At 37.7% G+C, this 19,726-nt stretch overlaps 1 protein-coding gene and 1 pseudogene across 6 annotated transcripts; both read left to right on the top strand.

The window, feature by feature from the left end:
* Nucleotides 1-5,125: 5,125 nt before the first annotated feature.
* LOC113300239 lies at nucleotides 5,126-16,905 on the top strand. Of its 6 annotated transcripts, XM_026549446.1 has the most exons (11): nucleotides 5,126-5,274; nucleotides 7,893-7,963; nucleotides 12,632-12,802; nucleotides 12,985-14,936; nucleotides 15,038-15,110; nucleotides 15,757-15,850; nucleotides 16,013-16,061; nucleotides 16,172-16,228; nucleotides 16,318-16,355; nucleotides 16,648-16,734; nucleotides 16,823-16,893. In XM_026549446.1, exons 4-10 carry the CDS (start codon nucleotides 14,316-14,318, stop codon nucleotides 16,685-16,687), a joined length of 972 nt encoding a protein of 323 aa, XP_026405231.1. In that variant the 5' UTR covers nucleotides 5,126-5,274; nucleotides 7,893-7,963; nucleotides 12,632-12,802; nucleotides 12,985-14,315; the 3' UTR covers nucleotides 16,688-16,734; nucleotides 16,823-16,893. The 6 variants fall into 6 exon arrangements, with proteins under 6 accessions (XP_026405231.1, XP_026405227.1, XP_026405229.1 ...); XM_026549442.1 differs by having other exon boundaries at nucleotides 12,632-14,936; nucleotides 16,648-16,731; nucleotides 16,823-16,905; XM_026549444.1 differs by having other exon boundaries at nucleotides 12,648-14,936.
* On the top strand, nucleotides 5,668-5,862 carry LOC113300913 (annotated as a pseudogene).
* Nucleotides 16,906-19,726: the final 2,821 nt, after the last annotated feature.

The raw sequence follows: 19,726 nt of genomic DNA, 5'->3' as shown, positions 1-19,726 counted from the left end.
CTATGAGTTTAAAAAATTTTCTTATTAAATCAACTGCCTTCAAAATAACATTCTCGGCTTTCTTAAATAGATCATAAAACTTGGAAGCTAAGAAAAAGATAATCCGAAGATGAACATAAAAGGAAAGATAACCTTAACTAGATGCGAAGAAATCGAAAACCCAAACTTTCCTAAACTACTTGCGCACTTGAACCACTGTCGGGTCTCTGGCTTTTAGCAACTTACAATATTATACTATTTAGTTTTGATTATCGTATGCACTTTTAATCGAAAGAAGTAAACTCCGGAAGATGGAAGGAATATAATTTAGAAAATAGGCATATACACAAATCGCCATTTTAGTAATTTTAAAGGGTTTATATTCTTCACTCATTATCTAATATAATGGATCTTGCAAAGTTGTCGTTACATTTTTGTAATTGGAAAGCCCTACTTTTTTTTGGCAGTAAGATTTCATAATCTTTATTGAGTTAATTAGTGTTTGGATCGTAAGTTTTGGTATGTATTTGAGTTTGGGTCGTAAGTTTGTCCGTTTTAGAGTGTGGGTCGTCGAACCCGTTAGTCAACTGGTCAAACTGTTAGTGTCATCTGACGTCCATTAACTTCCGTCAGTTAACTTATTTACGCAGTTTGACACTCCGTTAAATATTTCACGCACGTGCCCACTTAAAAATCACGTGCTATCATTGAAAGAATCTACGGTCCAAATTGCTCCGAGATGTGTGGTTGACATTCATTTCGTTGCATGCCTTCATAAGATGCAAAAACAAATCCGACAACCGTTTCAAGCAATTACAACCCAAAAAATACAAGTAGAACTGCCTGAGTTCTTCGTACCAGCAACTCTCATACAACTAGAATAGATGAAGTTACATGTATGATGAAAGGAAAAGAAATAGTCTGATCTAAAAATAATATGACAACATATAAAACAGGTCCAGTTTAACAAAAAAAAATCAATTGTATTTCATGTTAACAGTTAACATATCACAACTTCAGTTTTGCTTCCAAGATCAATTTTGCATCCAAAAGAAAGTAAGTTAAAAGTACTGAATATACTTGTTTACCATGAAACTATACTACACTTAATCCAATTTCAGTTCTAATAAAAGAAGCTTACCTAATACCACTGCACGACTGTGCTTTTCTTTGATTGCTTGCCTCTCTTTGCAGGTGGTTGGTCTTGAGTCATTTCCATCAGAGAAGCATTCCTCCTAGTCATGTTCTCCACTGGATAACTTGCAGTCCACTATTTCCACCCCTTATTCGGGCATTACCAGCTCTACCAATTCCAGTTCCTCTTCCTCTTGGAGTTTGTTGGGTTATTGTGGAAGTTTGGGAAGACTGAGTTCCAACAGCTGCAGTTGCACCGGTACCTCTGACTCCAACAACTCCAGCTCTACCTCCTCTACCTCTAACAGCTCCAATAGCACCGCCAGCTCTGCCTCCGACAATTCTTTTTCCTTAATTCGAACAGAATCTATGATATCTATTTCTCCTGCCATAATTTCTATCGAGACAATATATTTCAGCTGCTGCTGCATCGTTTTCTTTATATATCTAATACTAGATTGATGTCTAACCATACACGTCTATGAACTCCTGACAGTTCATTCCCTACGATTGGATTGACACTTCAGTGAAATGAAATGTATGAAATTAGCCATTTTCCATACCTCAATTACATATTCTTATGATATTGATATTTCAATATAACTAATAGTCGTTTATATCAATGTAATTGTAATTCATATCATGTTTACATCATTCAATTTCACTCAATCATGATAGAATTACCACCCTTATTCTACTTACACAAACCCTAATTTTCAATTTTCACCAAATCAGAAATACCCATGTTCAGTTACATCAAATTAATCATTCAATTCCAATTATAATATAAACCCTAGAAATAAAATTTCATTGCATTATCAAATTAACACAATTAAACATGGAATTTGGGAAAAAAAATATGTGTGGGTTTGATTTTACTTACTTGGTTGTGCTGTATATAGCTCTGATTCACTTATCTAACGTCAACTGCTCCTTTCTCCATCTTAAAATCTCAGAACCAGCAAACTCGCCTCTATCCTCTGTCATCAACTCGTCATAATCATCGCACCTAACAGGAAACGTTCATGTGTCGAGCTAATAAAGAAGATAAATGAGTTTTTTTTCCTATGAATCTCTGAATTGCCTCTCGGAGTTTCTGGTATATAGATCTAAAGTGAAAAGAAGATACGATTAAGAGAAGGGGAATAAGGGAAGACAAAACTGATTAATGGCAAACGTGTAAATAAGTTAATTAATAGAAGTTGACGGTCGTCAGATAATACTAACAGTTTGACCAATTGACCAGGTTGACTAACGGGTCAACGACCCAAACTCTAAAATGGACAAACTTACGACCCAAACTCAAAGACATACCAAAAATTACGACCCAAACTCCACTAATGGTTTCCGAGCCGACAGGGTGAAAAGGAAGCTCACGAAAAGGGTGACAACCCATTTGACTCAATTTTGTGAATGAACCAGCTGGTTCATCATAATGATTTCTTCCAAATCTTTTAAGCAAAGAAGTTGAAAACCCTACCCAAGTTTGTATTGAATCAATCAATTTTATCCATTTATACAACTTTAAATCCTTACATCAAGATGAAAAATTGCAGTTTTAACTTGTTGTAGTGGTGGTGTTTCATAAAAAAATTCGAAATACAATTCAGCTTTATAGATCCAACCTTCAGGATCAGTTCCATCGAAGAATGCAAGAATTAATTTCTCAACTTCGTCAGTTTGTTTTCTATCATTGGATCTTGTATTCACATATGAAGATGTAAAATCTAACTCCTTATAAATCGATTTCTAAATTCAACCATAGATGATACCTGATTAGTAAGACCTAGTAAATGTGTGACGGACTGGAAAATTATACCTGCCCCGCCTGGGTGCGCAGGCCATAACTTCCCCGATGCGCCATTATTACGCTACTTACCGGGCCTTAACGCTAGGCAAATGCACATTCATTTTCCCTTGCAAGTATGCTCATGGAGCAGGATGCAACTAACTTAGCTTCCACACTATTCCAACTTACCCTTTTTCCGCAAAGGGTAATAATCCTTGCCTCAACGTAGGAAATTCATCAATGAGTTTCCTGTCTAGATGAGTAATCATCATACTGCCGAGTCTTGTCCATGCATAAGGCATGCCTTGGGCCTATTTACTTAACTAAGGCATTGCTGAGAGCATGCACTTGTCTTCCTCGTGCCAAGGGTGCATCAATCAGGCTCATGCCGTACTTTTCTTATGCTTATGCAAGATCCGCTAACTTGATATGTATGTATCTTACTTTCGAGGCCATGCCCAATGCGCCATTGGTCATGCCTAAGTCAAACTCCTTGATAGGAAGTATGAGTTTCCAAGGAATGAAATGCAACTAGCCTCATTAAGTTTGACCACAATAATCTCCTGCATCGATCTACCGAGCCAGATGATATGATAGGCCTACTAAACCGACAATGTTTCAACTCATTGCGGCTTCGTACGTACCTTCCCTACTCTAAAGGGATCAAGCACATACCGTAGTTCATCCACGAATGGACAAGCAACTTAATCCAACTCGTTTGTAAGGTCGTGGCCAAACAATAATGGAAATGGCCTAGTCTGTATAGGTCATTCCGTCAAAATGCATCCAAGTGATGCTTATCTGGTTCGCAACATGGCATATTGATTCCCATGCTTGATATGCTCCATTGGCAAGTCTACGCAGCTATAAATGAGCCCTCATCGTCATTTATACTCTTCAGGCTAAGCTATGAAGCTTACTTGGTGCATGGTCCGCATATGCACCTTCAACCAACTACCCCTCCCTATATATGTTAACTTGACATTTTTAAAATTAAATTAGGGGAGCAAAAATCATTCATCAACTCCCAAGGGCGTGATGGCTGCACATGACTACCCTTGGCCAAATGGGAAGTACGACCGTGATGGTCGTACATTCAGTTCAAGCTCACATGCCAGTTCCAATGTTATTCCACGATGGATGAACATTTCCTGAGCCAAGCCCAGTGAAAGGCCATGATGGGATTTCCGGCTTTGACCCATAGGTCACTCCAATGTCCAGCCGTGATGGCTGTATATTACCAAGGCCATCCTGCTCTTGGCCTAAGGCCAATGACTTGCGTAATGCGTCATGAGGCTCTACTTTTCTCAAGGACATCTACCTAACTGGCCTAAGGCATCATTTGATGCGAGATTGGCCTTGACCAATATAATTTACAACTTACACTCTCTTGGTGCTATATTGGCCTTGACCAATGTGCCCACGCAATATGACATTTTGGCAGCGTATTGGCCTAGACCAATGCTCATTTTTTCCACGCAACAGAAGCTTTGGATGAAGCTTCATCTCAGGCCATGGCGCATCTCTGAGCATGCGCCATGCTAAAAACACATAGTGTTACATGACTAATTAATGCCGCGGTAACTCTAATAAGCCAGTTTTGGTCACGTTTGTGCAACCGAGTCATATTAAAATGATACAAGTCCGTACTTTCTAAATTATATAGCCGACTTGTTCATGTGCTAGCGAATTTTATTGGTCTTCTTTGGTAGGAGTTTACTTCCTCCGACCAATGATTGTGATCAAAGCACAAACGCTTGAATGAATCAATGCTGCTAATGGGGTACCAGATTTCACAGGAAGGTACCAAAATACATATAGGACAAAATAAAATCCGGTAGAATCTGATACCCCTATTAACAATGTTGGAATGAATGGCAGTTTTTGATTGTCCGAGCATTAGTGTTGGACTTTCAGTACTCGTGGTACCAAGGTGTTGGAATCCGATACCCCTATTACCTCTGTCTTTTATGCATTTGGTACCCTCCTGTGGAATCCGGTATCCTATTAGCAATGTTGGAATGAACGGCAGTTTTTGATTGTCCGAGCATTAGTGTTCGACTTTGAGTACTCGTGTCGTGGTACCAAGGTGTTACACGGCAGTTTTTGGTTCACGGAAGAAAAGTAAGGGGCAAAATGGTAAACTACACGAACCCTAATTTTTCATAGATTGTGACGATATAACCTTCGCTAGTCCCTCTTCACTCGGTAGTTCTACGGCTTATCTCTTCCTTCAAAATTTCATTTCAACGATCTAACCTTCTGTTTCCTTCATTCTTCTTGCCATGTAATGTTGGCCTGATATTTTAATTATGAGTCAATTCCATTTCGCAGCATACAGTTTCAGTAGTTCTACATCTCCAGCTTCCATTGTAAGATCTTGTTTTTCAAATTGATTTTTTTTTTTTGGTTTAATGATTCTGATTCTCGGCAGTGATTAGAAAGAGAGAGGGCTCTAGTGGGGCACCATAAAATTTAATCTCTTTGATTTATTGATTAAGAGATGAAGATAATATGAATTTAGGTGCCATCTTTTGAATCGTAGTAGTAAACCTTGGTACCCCCGTTAGCAATTATGTATGTAAATCTATGGTTCAAAAGTATCTGGTATCTTTTGAAATATCTATTCTTCTATTTTATGATTGATTTCGGATTGATTAAATTTTCCCACAGTGATTGAGTCAAAATTACACTTGATATGAGCCTATTGATTTGATATCGCTATAACTAATGAGTTTGCACTAAATTTTGTTATTAGAATAATATTGCATATATTGGGTTTATTGAGTGTGAAAGCTATGTATAATTCCTTCACAGTTGTGTATACCAATGATGCAGAAATTGAAAACTAGTTGAGATTAGTTTCAGCTGGTAGCGGCCAGACAACCGTAGGGATGTGGTATCCACAGATAACGGGTTTAATTCAGTCCCGATTTGTCTACTAACTCCATCTCACATTTTTTTTTTTGAATGCATTGCAGTACTGTTTTAGTTTTTCTATTATGAAATGCAAACTTTACCTTAGGTTGTATCTGGTATGATCAAACTCTGGGACCCATCTACTTGTAAAACATCTATTAAATGTTAACTTAGTCTTTTTTGTATGTTAACTTAAATGTTATCCACATTTGTATGTCATCTATAAAGCAAATAGGTCAACCTGGTACCAATTTTGTGTCGGAAGATGACTACATGGATTTTGCTTTTCCAAGCTATTTAGCTCATGATGCCTTGATTTCATGTTTGTAAGCTCGGGTAGCCACATTCCTTTCTACTGACTGCTTATTTATTTATTTTTTATTTTTTTAATCTTTTTCATCTATTCACTGTTTTTGCACTGATAAATCTTTTGTAGCTTTTAGTAATGTTTACTCCTTAACTATGGTAGTTTAGTTCTAAGACTTCCAACATTGTAACAGTAATGTCTACTCCTTAACTACGGTACTTTAGTTCTAAGATTTCCAACGTTTTAACATTTGGATCTTCCCTGTTACAAGAAGACTAAATGAGAATGCTTTGTGAAGCGTCTTTGTTCTTGAATAATCATCATTCATGTTGTGGTCTTGGTGGAGCTCAACCTTTGTTTCTCACGTGCATCCTATATCCTTTATGTTGGTGCCTTCTTACTTTAATGATTGGGTTAGCATTGATTATTATTTCTCTCTGTTAGACTGTTAGTATGCTATGCGTGCTTACTTTTTGAATTATGGTGTAATGCTGTCGGATATTTTAGGAGAGCGGAAAATTGACTGATATAAGCTTGTTATGGATCTGAGTCAACTGACTAATATAAACCCGCTTTGAAGGATTATTTTTGTTATAGAATGAGTTTAAAGATAGTTCTAATAAAAGATGCAATCTTAAAAAAAACCAAAATATTTTTATGTGAATATACATTTCAAAACTAATAGAGCTACAATCTTACTGATCAGGCATTTTCTAAAACTAATGATTTCACATTGGAACAGTACCTGGTCGTTAAGTTGGTTCGTCTATATTGTCTGGATGGATGTTTGTAATTTGAGATTTTAAAAAATCAAATACTTCAAAATGGGAGTAGTGCTAGACTCACCGGTTTGTCCCTCGTGAACCAAGGGGTGGAGTTAGGTCCCAAAGACCCCCCCTATTAATCCTTGGTGAGTCCCATCCTAGTATTAACAGGGGCGGGTTTTTGGGTACGTTGGTCTCATCTGAGTCGCACCCTAGTACTAGTATGGGGCGTGTTTGTAGGCTGGTGGATCCCATTCCTGGTAATGATTGGGTGCCATCTTTTGAATCATAGTATTAAACTCTTCCAAGTAATTTTGGTACCCCCTTTAGCAATCATGTACATAAATCTGTGGTTCAGAAGTGTTAGGTATCTTTTGAATATCTCTTCTCTTTTATGATGGCTTTTTCAGATTGATTTTATTTTCCCTCAGTGATGGAGTCGAAATTACACTTGATTTGAGCCTATTTATATTACTGCTATGATGTGCTATCCCTATACAGGCTCTACTAAATCTTGTGTTACTATGATAAATATTGCATTTGTTGGGTTTATCGAATGTAAAGGCTATGTACGATTCCTTTGTAGTTGTGTATACAGTGATGCAGAAATTGGAAACCAGTTGGTAATTAGTAGCGGACAGAAAATTTTGGGGAGATTGGTGGGCCTAATTGAGCAGTTATAGGACCCAGCATTCCATCGGGAGTCTTTTGTTGTTTGTTAGAATTTCTTGTATCAAAATATCTGAACGGACCTCACCTTGAACTCCCCCAAACAATTAACAATACAAGTATAAATTAATTCTGAGTCGGTTTAGTTTGGCTTTTTCAATGTCGTTAACTCATGTTAAGAAAGATAACCTTTTAAGTTTTTTTTTTTTTTTTGAATGGGACCTCATGGTGCTGGGATTATAACCCCAGAGAACTACACCCCATTTAGTTACAATTATACCTGGACTCAAATGAATTCAAAATGGGAGCCTAACTTCTACGCCTATGTCAGAGAATGGAGAAGAAATAATTGAGGCTAAGGCAGCGAATCAAGAAATGTGAAGGAGATGAAGGTACTCTAAGGTAACCCATATTAACCCCCTTTTTTTCCCCTCTCATTATTCGTATTGTTCAAACTGCTTTTCTAGTCAATCCAATTTTCCTGTCATTTATCCATTTATACTCGTGCTAATTTACAATGTTGCTTCTCATATTTCTCTCAACTCTGAAGTTCATGTATGACTATGTGGTTGTCTGATTAATCAGTTCTCTTGGGATCCACAGTTTGACATGTATGTAAGGGTTAACTTTACACCGGTGATTGAGTTTGTCATGATTGACTTCTCTAGGGTAGGCACATTCCCTCCTACTGGCTGCCTACCATTTTTTGTATCTTTTTCATCAATTAGAATAGTCTCTGACCGTTTGTGCACTGATACGTTGTCTGCGGCTGTTAGTAATGCCTACTGCAGAACTGGTTCTCAGAGCATTATTACATTTTGATCTTGTCCCCTGTCATCAATAAACTGTCATCAATAAAGCATATATGTTCTCTTGGTATCAACTTTGTGTCGGACGATGATTGTATGAGAATGCTTTCCCAAGCGTCTTCGCTGGACGATGATTGTATGAGAATGCTTTCCCAAGCGTCTTCGCTATTGAATAATCATCTTTTATCTCGTGGTTTTGGTGTAGCTCTGACTTTTTGTCTCATGTATACTAAATATCCATTATATTGGTGCTTTTTTTGTTTAGTAATTAGACTAGAGATTGTTTTTTGTCAACTTTGTGTCGGGCGATGACTGAATGAGAATGCTTTTCCAAGCGTCTTTGCTATTGAAGAGTCGGTTCCGAGCAAAATTTTCGACAGACACAATCTTGTGGGTGAAGTACACCCCACTGCTACTCTCCTTCGGGGGCTCATTGGGCTATGTCTGCTGGGATTTTTCTCGGGACCAATTCTTTGTATACGTTGAATTGTTGTTACTATCCTTACATTTTGGAATGTTTTGTTACAAAATGAGTTTATTTATTTTCACCTTTTCCATTGTTTATGTTGAAGATAAAAAAGTTGAGTCGTGCTATGACACGCTCATCCACATAACAACTTAAAAAACGGAAGCACCTATGCGCTGTAAGATTCTTGGCATGATTATTCTTCTGAGGGATGCAAATGATTTATCTGACTGTTAGAAGTCGAAAAGTCAGAAGTTAACTGGGTGACATAATTTTAAAATGATTTCTAAAAACAAAAAAGTTAATAGCACGAGAAGTCATAAGTGCTTCAAAAAGTTAACTTTTTGGCTTCTAGAAGTCGTTTTGAAACTCGATACCCATACTAACTTCTTGCTTTTTGACTTCTAAAAGTCGAAAAGGAACTTCCACATCCAAAACTTTTTTTTATAGCATAATATTTTTGTTTCTGGCTTCTCCTTCTGCTAAAACAGATTTTTGACAGTTTTTTAATTAATTTGCCCCTGCTTTTAATCAATATTAGAACTCAGTCCAAAAAAAAGAACATGTGATAATAATCTCATGGCAGTGAAAGAATGAATCTGATGCCAATGCTTCCCTTTGGTTAAAGAGATGCCCGTGCTTCACTTTGGTCAGAGGGTCAAAGACTTGATCAAGTGTTTTCATGCAACAAATTAGGATATCATCCTTTTTTCTCTCTCTCGTTATTCGTATTGTTCAAACTGCTTTTCTAGTCAATCTAATTATTGTTGTTATTACTGTTGCTTCTCATATTTCTCTCAGCTCTGAAGTTCATGTACGAGTATATATGGTGTCTGATTAATTAGTTCTCTTGGAATCCACAGTTTGGCATTATCCATGGTGTTAGAAGCTTGATTTTGAAAACATGCTTGTAGGTATACTTTTACTTTCTTCAACTCAGATAACCTGTTTTTCCCCTTCGTGATAAATTGATAGTCGCCAGACAAAGGTAGGGATGTGGTATCCACAGATAACAGATTTAATTCAGTCCCGATTATTCTACCAACTTCATCTCATATTTTTTTAATGCATTTTATTACTGTAGGTCTTTTTTTACTGTAGGTCTTTTTTGTATGTGTTGTTTTAATTTTTCCATTACAAAATGCTTGCTGTAGTGCTTTATCATGGGCCATGTCCTGAGATTTGTCCAGTGGCAAAACCCTGGGACTCTTTTAACCTGTAAGCCTGCCCCTGCTAGTCTACAGAATGGGGTCCCAGGGACTGTCACGCGTGGCAAACCGTGGGACTGCACTTGGTAAGGCTAGCAGCACTGTTTACATTATACGTATTGGGGTCCCAGGGATTGTGTCGCTTGGGCACTACACTATAATGGTATTTTGATGGATGTGTGAGCTTTGGCTTATTATTATTGCGTGCTAATCTTGGGGGTGAGGGGCCATTCCCTTGGGGAATGTGAGATAACCGGCAAGACTCAACCCACGGTGGGTCTAGCATGCTTTTTTGGATTTTTAATTCTGCCAATCCTGCTTGACTGACCGTAGGTTGGATCCCATCGTTTCTAAATGCGACAAGGCAAATAGTTGTGTCGGAAGATGACTACGTGGATTATGTTTTACCAAGTTCTTTAGCTCATGATGCCTTGATTCCATATTTGTAAGCTTGGGTAGCCATTTTCCAAGTTATTTAGCTAATGATTCCTTGATATCATATCATATTTGCAAGCTCGGGTAGGCACAGTCCCTCTTACTGGACTGCATACCATCTGTTGTATCTTTTTCATCAATTAGTGTAGTCTGTGACCGTTTATGCACTGATACGCTATCTGCAGCTGTTATTAATGCATACTGCAAAACTGATTCTCAGACTTCCAGCATTATTACATTTTGATCTTGTCCACTCATCAATAAAGCATACTCTTGGTATCAACTTTTTGTGTCGGAAGGTGACTGAATGAGAATCAGGCGTCTTCGCTATTGAATAATCATCTTTCATGTCGTGGTCTTGGTGTAGCTCTAACTTTTTGTCTCATGTACACTCAATATCCATAATACTGGTGCTTTTTTTTTGTCTGTTTAGAATTGATTTTATTTCCCTCTATCCAAGCAAAGAGAGGTTGTTTTTTGTCCAATAATTTTAGGTATATTGAAGAGTAGGTTCCGAGCATTATTTTCGACAGACACAATCTTGTGGGTAAAGTACACCCACTGCTAGTCTCCGCGGGGGCTCACTGGGCTATGTCTGTCGGGATTTTTCTCGGGACCAATTCTTTGTATACGTTGAATTGTTGTTACCATCCTTGCATTTTGGATTTTGGAATGTTTTGTTACAAAACGAGTTTAGTATAGTTCTAAGATGGTTTATGTTCGCCTTTTCCATTGTATCAATATTTATGTTGAAGAAAAAAAAGTTGAGTCGCTATGACATGCTAATCCTCATAACAACTTAAAAGTGCACCTAGGCACCATAAGATTCTTGGCATGATTTTTCTTCGAGGGAAGCACATGATTTATAGCCTGTTTGAATAGTATTTGACAAGTTGCTTTTCAACTGTTAGAAGTCGAAAAATCAGAAGTTAATTTGGCGACATAATTTTAAAATGATTTCTAGAAACAAAAAAGTTATTAGCATTAGAAGTCAGAAGTGCATCAAAAGTTAACTTTTTTGCTTCTAGAAGTCGTTTTAAAACTCGATACCCAAATTAACTTCTTGCTTTTTGACTTCTAGAAATCGAAAAGTAACTTCCACACTCAAAACCTTTTTTTTGTGGCATAAAATTTTTGTTTCTGACTTCTGCTTGTGCTGAAACAAAATTTTGACAGTTTTTTAATTAATTTTGCTTGCCCTTGATTTTAATGAGTATTAGACCTCAGTTCAAAACAAGAACAAACCTTTTTTTGTAGCATAAAATTTTTGTTTCTGACTTCTGCTTCTGCTGAAACAAAATTTTGACAGTTTTTTAATTAATTTTGCTTGCCCTTGATTTTAATGAGTATTAGAACTCAGTTCAAAACAAGAACATGTGACAATAATCTCATGTCAGTGATAGAATGAATATGGTGCCAATGCTTCACTTTATCAGGTGTTTTCATACAACAGATTAGGATATCTGAAGTAAAGTGAAGGCTGTATCATCCTTTGCAGTTGTGCATGGCGCATGCCAATGGTGCAGCAATTGAAAACCAACAGAGATTAGTTTTATCAATTGGTATTGGCCAGACAACTGTAAGGGTGAGGTGGCCACGAATAACGGGTTTCATTCAGTTCAGATCGAACAACAAAAAAACAACACCAAAACAACCCCTCTCACATTGGAGTGGGATCTACCCAAAAAGGGATCCCCTGCTAAGCTTTTGCGGGCAGGTCCCACATTAATGTGAGAGGATTGTTTTTAAGTTGTTTTTTTTGTTGTTCGTCTAGAATCACTCCATCTCATACTTCCGATTGCATTTCATTACTGTTGGTCTTTTTTTTTTATGATGTTTTGATGGATAAAGAGAGATTTGGGTTTCTAAAGTAATTTGCAAAACAAAAAAGGTTAACAGACCGTCTCAAAGACGAGGTAGCTACGGGTCATGGTGTTTTGCGGGAGTGGCTTCTCTGGGTATGCCAAGCACTCTTTAGTCCAGAAAATTAAAATTCCCATTTTGTTGAATGCCCGAAGAACCGCTGCAGATTCTTTCCCAACCCTGTACAAGTAGGCATTGCGTGAAGTGCAAGTAGGCATTGCATTTGATCGTGTATTTTTCTTGCAATTAGTAGGGGAAAACATATCTTTGAATGACATGTAATGCGCAGATCCAATCATGCACAGGAGTTGCAAAAAGATGCTGGAGATGGATGTCAACTTTGTTGATTCAGATGCAATGGGGTTAACATTTGTCAGGGAAATTGAAGAGTTCGGATCCAGGAAAACCATGGCGCTGTGCTTTGGATGGAACAACATTGTTGTCAATAGTAAGAACAAAAGTATGTACATCTTATTCAGCATTGCTTCGTCAAATCAATCTGAGGTTAGGTTGCCTATTTTGCAAACGGTCTTGCTGATATGCTTTGTAAGCCAAGGCTGGTGAAAAGCTTTTTCCAAGCTATAGACCTGAAAGGTCTTGATTGTGCTTTACTTGGAGGTGATAATCCTATTCTTTTAATAGATTGGAAAGAGCATGCCGAGTAGGAAGGCTACACAGAAACCTTGACGAATAGATTTGCTGGTTCTGGAAGGTTGTAGAGGCTGTCTATGGAGCAGCAAGAGGGAGCTTCTTTTATTTTGGACCTCATTGAAATGCCTACAAGTAAATGGTTTTTCTGGCTTGCCTTGTCTTTTGACCATATACGAGACACCTGGTTCTGATGAGCGCCTTTGTCACTTCCACATTACCATCGCACAACATCATCTCTCTTTTAAGTATCTGCCAACAACATGTAGGCTGTATTTCTGGGCTTGAGGAACTCATTTCTGGATCAACAGGACAACTCGCTGTACCCACGACCCAACCTATAATATGTCCAGCATTTGTAGTTCTGAAAATTGAATATTCAATCTGAATGCTTGAAATAGTATTTCATTTTGTATTGAAAAATGCAGCTAGCATTTTGCATTCATGGTTCATTCGAATTGACAACTGTTCAGGTAAATTTTGTCACCTTAGAAATATTAAAAAAATGATGAAAAAAGAGACGTGTGCGGGTCCGTCAAGAACTATGGAATAGTGTGTTGAGCCAAATAAAAAGTGCTATGCATGAAAAATGAACACCGGCAGTCCCGAGAGCAATGGTCAGTCGGTCTGTTGCTATTTCCATGGCTTCGCAAGATGCTGCTGTTAGTAGACATGGAGAGGAAGAATCCTAATACGGGCTCAACCAAATGCGGCAGTGGATGAGCTACAGGGCCGGAACCAGCTTAGAGCATGGTCGTGCAGTTGCAAACCCAGCCCAATAAAGAACTGCATCTTCTCCGAAGATCTATAATATAATGTTATTCTAGTGCCGCTGCTTGTCTCAGAAGATTGTGCAGCAGAGAGAGATGGGTACTCCAAACTCCGGCGACTGCTATCCGTTCCAAAGGCCTAGGGTTTCAGTCAGCGCATTACAACCGAGAACTGATCAAGATATTCGAGCGGTGTCCGACAGATATCCAGCTCCTAAAGCTAAAACACCAGAAGAACTTGAGACATCCTTCGTACAAATATTCAAAGATTACACCAAAGCAGCTCGTAAAAAGGAGGATAGTGCACCTGAAATCGCTGATTGTGAACAGAAGCTTATCAAAGTAATCAGACAGTTCAGAAAGGTCAAAACAGTTTATCACAAATTCTTTCCTCAGTTAGTAAATCTTAAGGAGGTTTTTCCGTCGATGATTGAATTATTAAAAGATGATAAATGCGGTAAGCGTTTAGCTAGTTGTACTCTTTCAACATTCGAAGAACTTTAGCTAACTCATGAGGATTATGCAGTTCCTGGTCAAAAAACACAAGTTGCCTTGATGGTGCAATCTCTAGTTAACATGGGAGCCTTAGAAGTATTTGCTTCTACTATTGGCAAGTTTTCTGACAATGATGATTTACGAGCAGTACAAAATATTGCACAGATGATTTTTGAAGGAGGAGGAGCTGTAGCAACAATTGCCGGCTGTAACAGCAAACTGATTAATTGGGTATTGGAAGCAATCACATGTACCAAATGGGATGCAAAAGTGTGTGCTGTGGGGTTTTTAAATACTCTTTTGATGTCTAGTATGAAAAATAGATTCCAGTTAGGCCAAATGGGCATTGTGCCTGTTGTTGTAAATGCTCTTTCATCTCTTACAAGTCCTGACGAAGAAAAAACAGAAGAAGAGAAAGAACAAGAAGAAGAAGAAGACCTGCCTTGGACTTTGTTTGGTTGTTTATTTTTTCTATTAGAACATCTGGAGAACAAAGTGCATTTTGTCAATGCTGGAGGAGTCAAGGTAATGATCAAAATCATCCAGGATGAGGAATTGGATGATTATTTTTGTGGGTCTGCCATTGCGGCACTTGATATAGTGAAAGGTTGTGCTTCTGACAAGTTTGTGAATGATGCTTTGGAATTGGACATTGCAATATTCCCTCCTTCCATGGATATGGTAAGATTATTTTGCCATGCAACTTCGGATGTGCACGTTTTTAGTCTATATATAAGAAATATATCTAGAATTCGGAAGATTTACTTTGGTTACTTTCTCAGATTCATGGGAGCACTATGCATTTTAAAGCAGAAATTGAAGAACGTCTTATATCTCTAATTGAATCATTAACTGGTAAGGCAAGCAAATTTTATAGCTAATCTGACTTTATTGATGTTTTTTTGTCTGTTGGTTAGTATTTGAGTGCCTAGATTTCCGAGATATAGTTGCGTTCCTTTCTGGATACCTTGTTGCACATTTAAACAGCTGCATTTTATCTACTCAATTCAGTCCACAATCTGTATGATATTTCCGTGGTGGGGGACTATTTGCTCATTTTTTTCATGAAATCGTGTGATAGTTGGTGTCTTCATGTCTAAGATTTGGCAGTCAGTTATTGTCTGGTGATGAGCTAGGTCTCGTATTCATGCTATTGCTTTTGTCTGTGTGAAGAACCATTGGTTTTCTATATCTTCCTGCTCTATGTTGTAAAAGGCGAGCGCCTTTAGCGCCTAGCCGCAAAAGGCGCACTAAGCGCAGGCCTAGCGCCTAGAAGAAAAGGCGCTTAAGGCGCCAAATTAAGCTTACATATGTTTTTTTCTAAATCTTGGGCGCTCGCCTGGGGCGCCTTAGGCGCCAAAGGCGCTAGGCTTGGCGCCTCGCCGCCTTGCCTAGCGCCTTTTATCTTCACTGACGCCTTAGGAATCCTGCTTTCATCTTCACTGACGCCTGCTTCGAAATGACATTTAAAATTCACTGAGGGATATCTTATCTTGTTCAGGTGGCATTGCCGAGACGGAAAAACATATATTGTCAAAAAGGTTTGAGGAGAATGATGGTGAACGAATCACTTGGCTTATGGAGCACTTCATACGGTACACCCTACCCATTTGTTTGTCTAATTCACGATTTTCTATTATCAAAGCTAGAAGTTGTATTTTGAATTTATGCTTCTTAAAATTATTAAAAGCACCGGTTCCAGAGATGTCTGACATTTCCTCCCTGAGATTCCTTAGCGGTTTCTGATCGTCGTGCAGATATTCCAAAAAAGTTGATGCAGCGGCAAATCATCTCAAAAAGAAACAGGTTGCTCAAATTTTCATGTCGCTTTTTTTCACATGATAAGTTTATCTGTTTTGATGTCAAATATTATTATACTGTTGTTGTTTGTCTCTTCTGCTTTTAATATTTTACAGCTGAACTCGTCTGAGCTCTACAAGGAAAAATTGCAATATGGATTCCCCACGCTTCAGGTCAGCATTGCTCTTGCAGTCTTGCTCTTATGCATCTTATATCTCTTTCCTTTTGACTCTAATGTTTTCCCATTATGGATCTGCTGCAGTCCATTGCTGTTATTCTTGGTTATCTTTGGTCGTCCGAGTGAGTGTTCCCATCTACTTCTCTTGTTTTGACCTTTATCTGTATAAAAGCCACACTGCATGTCATTAACTCAAGGTTATACTGGACTTGTAGGATAAGTGCTAAGATTGAAAGTGAATTGTCCATCACCAGATAGAGAAGAAAGTTGTGTGGGATATTCTCTCGGTGTGTATTCAGAAAAGTCCTGCTCTCATTTGTGTCAAGTATTTGTGTAATGTGATTGATAACGGTTAACTTAGGAGTCCTGTAAGAAACTTCCTGAAGGGTACTTTTTTATCTTTCATTCATGAAGGAATATCGTGACAACATTGGCAGCGCGGGCGGATCAGTAGAAAGTACAAAGACAGTGATCGAGGAATACATTGCTTCTCTTGAGGTTGTAAGTGTTTTATCTGAAGCTAAAACCTTTGGTAGGAGTTGAGACGAAACATACTTATTGGAATTTTTTTATCATGAATGCATGGCAGGAAAATCGTGACCAGAGGATGAAATCATGTACTTGAAAATCCTGACTAGGGGGTGGAGCTGGATGCAAACAGCAAGGGCGACGAATTGGAGTGCAGTCCAGCAGCATTTTATGGCTTTGAATTTGTTTAATTAGAGTACGTTTTTATGGCTTAGTGACCATTATTTCGAAGCATGTTTGGAGACAAATATTGAGGCATTGATTTGGAACACAAATTTCGTGACAACATTTCTTGCTTGGATTAGTAGCTGGTAAGATTAAAATACAAGCAAAGGAATGTAGAGAAAGAGAAAAAGACGGTGTGACAGACAACTTCATTTTTTTAGGGTGATTTGATTTCACGATTTCTAGTGCTTGAGAGTCTGGAATGGATGGCCTAGTAATATATTTTGGGCTAGAGAATAGTGAGTTGGATGGGAACGATTCAAGAAAGAGTAAAAGAGTTATGTTATCATGCACACCTGATGCAGGGTTATGGGATTAACATAAACTGAACATATGATAACTCTATGAGTTTAAAAAATTTTCTTATTAAATCAACTGCCTTCAAAATAACATTCTCGGCTTTCTTAAATAGATCATAAAACTTGGAAGCTAAGAAAAATAATCCGAAGATAAACATAAAAGGAAAGATAACCTTAACTAGATGCGAAGAAATCGAAAACCCAAACTTTCCTAAACTACTTGCGCACTTGAACCACTGTCGGGTCTCTGGCTTTAGCAACTTACAATATTATACTATTTAGTTTTGATTATCGTATGCATTTTAATCGAAAGAAGTAAACTCCGGAAGATGGAAGGAATATAATTTAGAAAATAGGCATATACACAAATCGCCATTTTAGTAATTTTAAAGGGTTTATATTCTTCACTCATTATCTAATATAATGGATCTTGCAAAGTTGTCGTTACATTTTTGTAATTGGAAAGCCCTACTTTTTTTTTGGCAGTAAGATTTCATAATCTTTATTGAGTTAATTAGTGTTTGGATCGTAAGTTTTGGTATGTATTTGAGTTTGGGTCGTAAGTTTGTCCGTTTTAGAGTGGGGTCGTCGAACCCGTTAGTCAACTGGTCAAACTGTTAGTGTCATCTGACGTCCATTAACTTCCGTCAGTTAACTTATTTACGCAGTTTGACACTCCGTTAAATATTTCACGCACGTGCCCACTTAAAAATCACGTGCTATCATGAAAGAATCTACGGTCCAAATTGCTCCGAGATGTGTGGTGACATTCATTTCGTTGCATGCCTTCATAAGATGCAAAAACAAATCCGACAACCGTTTCAAGCAATTACAACCCAAAAATACAAGTAGAACTGCCTGAGTTCTTCGTACCAGCAACTCTCATACAACTAGAATAGATGAAGTTACATGTATGATGAAAGGAAAAGAAATAGTCTGATCTAAAAATAATATGACAACATATAAAACAGGTCCAGTTTAACAAAAAAAATCAATTGTATTTCATGTTAACAGTTAACATATCACAACTTCAGTTTTGCTTCCAAGATCAATTTTGCATCCAAAAGAAAGTAAGTTAAAAGTACTGAATATACTTGTTTACCATGAAACTATACTACACTTAATCCAATTTCAGTTCTAATAAAAGAAGCTTACCTAATACCACTGCACGACTGTGCTTTTCTTTGATTGCTTGCCTCTCTTTGCAGGTGGTTGGTCTTGAGTCATTTCCATCAGAGAAGCATTCCTCCTAGTCATGTTCTCCACTGGATAACTTGCAGTCCACTATTTCCACCCCTTATTCGGCATTACCAGCTCTACCAATTCCAGTTCCTCTCTTCTCTTGGAGTTTGTTGGGTTATTGTGGAAGTTTGGGAAGACTGAGTTCCAACAGCTGCAGTTGCACCGGTAGCTCTGACTCCAACAACTCCAGCTCTACCTCCTCTACCTCTAACAGCTCCAATAGCACCGCCAGCTCTGCCTCCGACAATTCTTTTTCCTTAATTCGAACAGAATCTATGATATCTATTTCTCCTGCCATAATTTCTATCGAGACAATATATTCAGCTGCTGCTGCATCGTTTTTTTATATATCTAATACTAGATTGATGTCTAACCATACACGTCTATGAACTCCTGACAGTTCATTCCCTACGATTGGATTGACACTTCAGTGAAATGAAATGTATGAAATTAGCCATTTTCCATACCTCAATTACATATTCTTATGATATTGATATTTCAATATAACTAATAGTCGTTTATATCAATGTAATTGTAATTCATATCATGTTTACATCATTCAATTTCACTCAATCATGATAGAATTACCACCCTTATTCTACTTACACAAACCCTAATTTTCAATTTTCACCAAATCAGAAATACCCATGTTCAGTTACATCAAATTAATCATTCAATTCCAATTATAATATAAACCCTAGAAATAAAATTTCATTGCATTATCAAATTAACACAATTAAACATGGAATTTGGGAAAAAAAATATGTGTGGGTTTGATTTTACTTACTTGGTTGTGCTGTATATAGCTCTGATTCACTTATCTAACGTCAACTGCTCCTTTCTCCATCTTAAAATCTCAGAACCAGCAAACTCGCCTCTATCCTCTGTCATCAACTCGTCATAATCATCGCACCTAACAGGAAACGTTCATGTGTCGAGCTAATAAAGAAGATAAATGAGTTTTTTTCCTATGAATCTCTGAATTGCCTCTCGGAGTTTCTGGTATATAGATCTAAAGTGAAAAGAAGATACGATTAAGAGAAGGGGAATAAGGGAAGACAAAACTGATTAATGGCAAACGTGTAAATAAGTTAATTAATAGAAGTTGACGGTCGTCAGATAATACTAACAGTTTGACCAATTGACCAGGTTGACTAACGGGTCAACGACCCAAACTCTAAAATGGACAAACTTACGAC

Source organism: Papaver somniferum, chromosome 7 (assembly GCF_003573695.1).
Source record: "Papaver somniferum cultivar HN1 chromosome 7, ASM357369v1, whole genome shotgun sequence".
Lineage (NCBI taxonomy): Eukaryota > Viridiplantae > Streptophyta > Magnoliopsida > Ranunculales > Papaveraceae > Papaver > Papaver somniferum.
The sequence above is the reverse complement of the archived record's forward strand: the minus strand, read 5'-3'. Positions and strand labels throughout refer to the sequence as shown.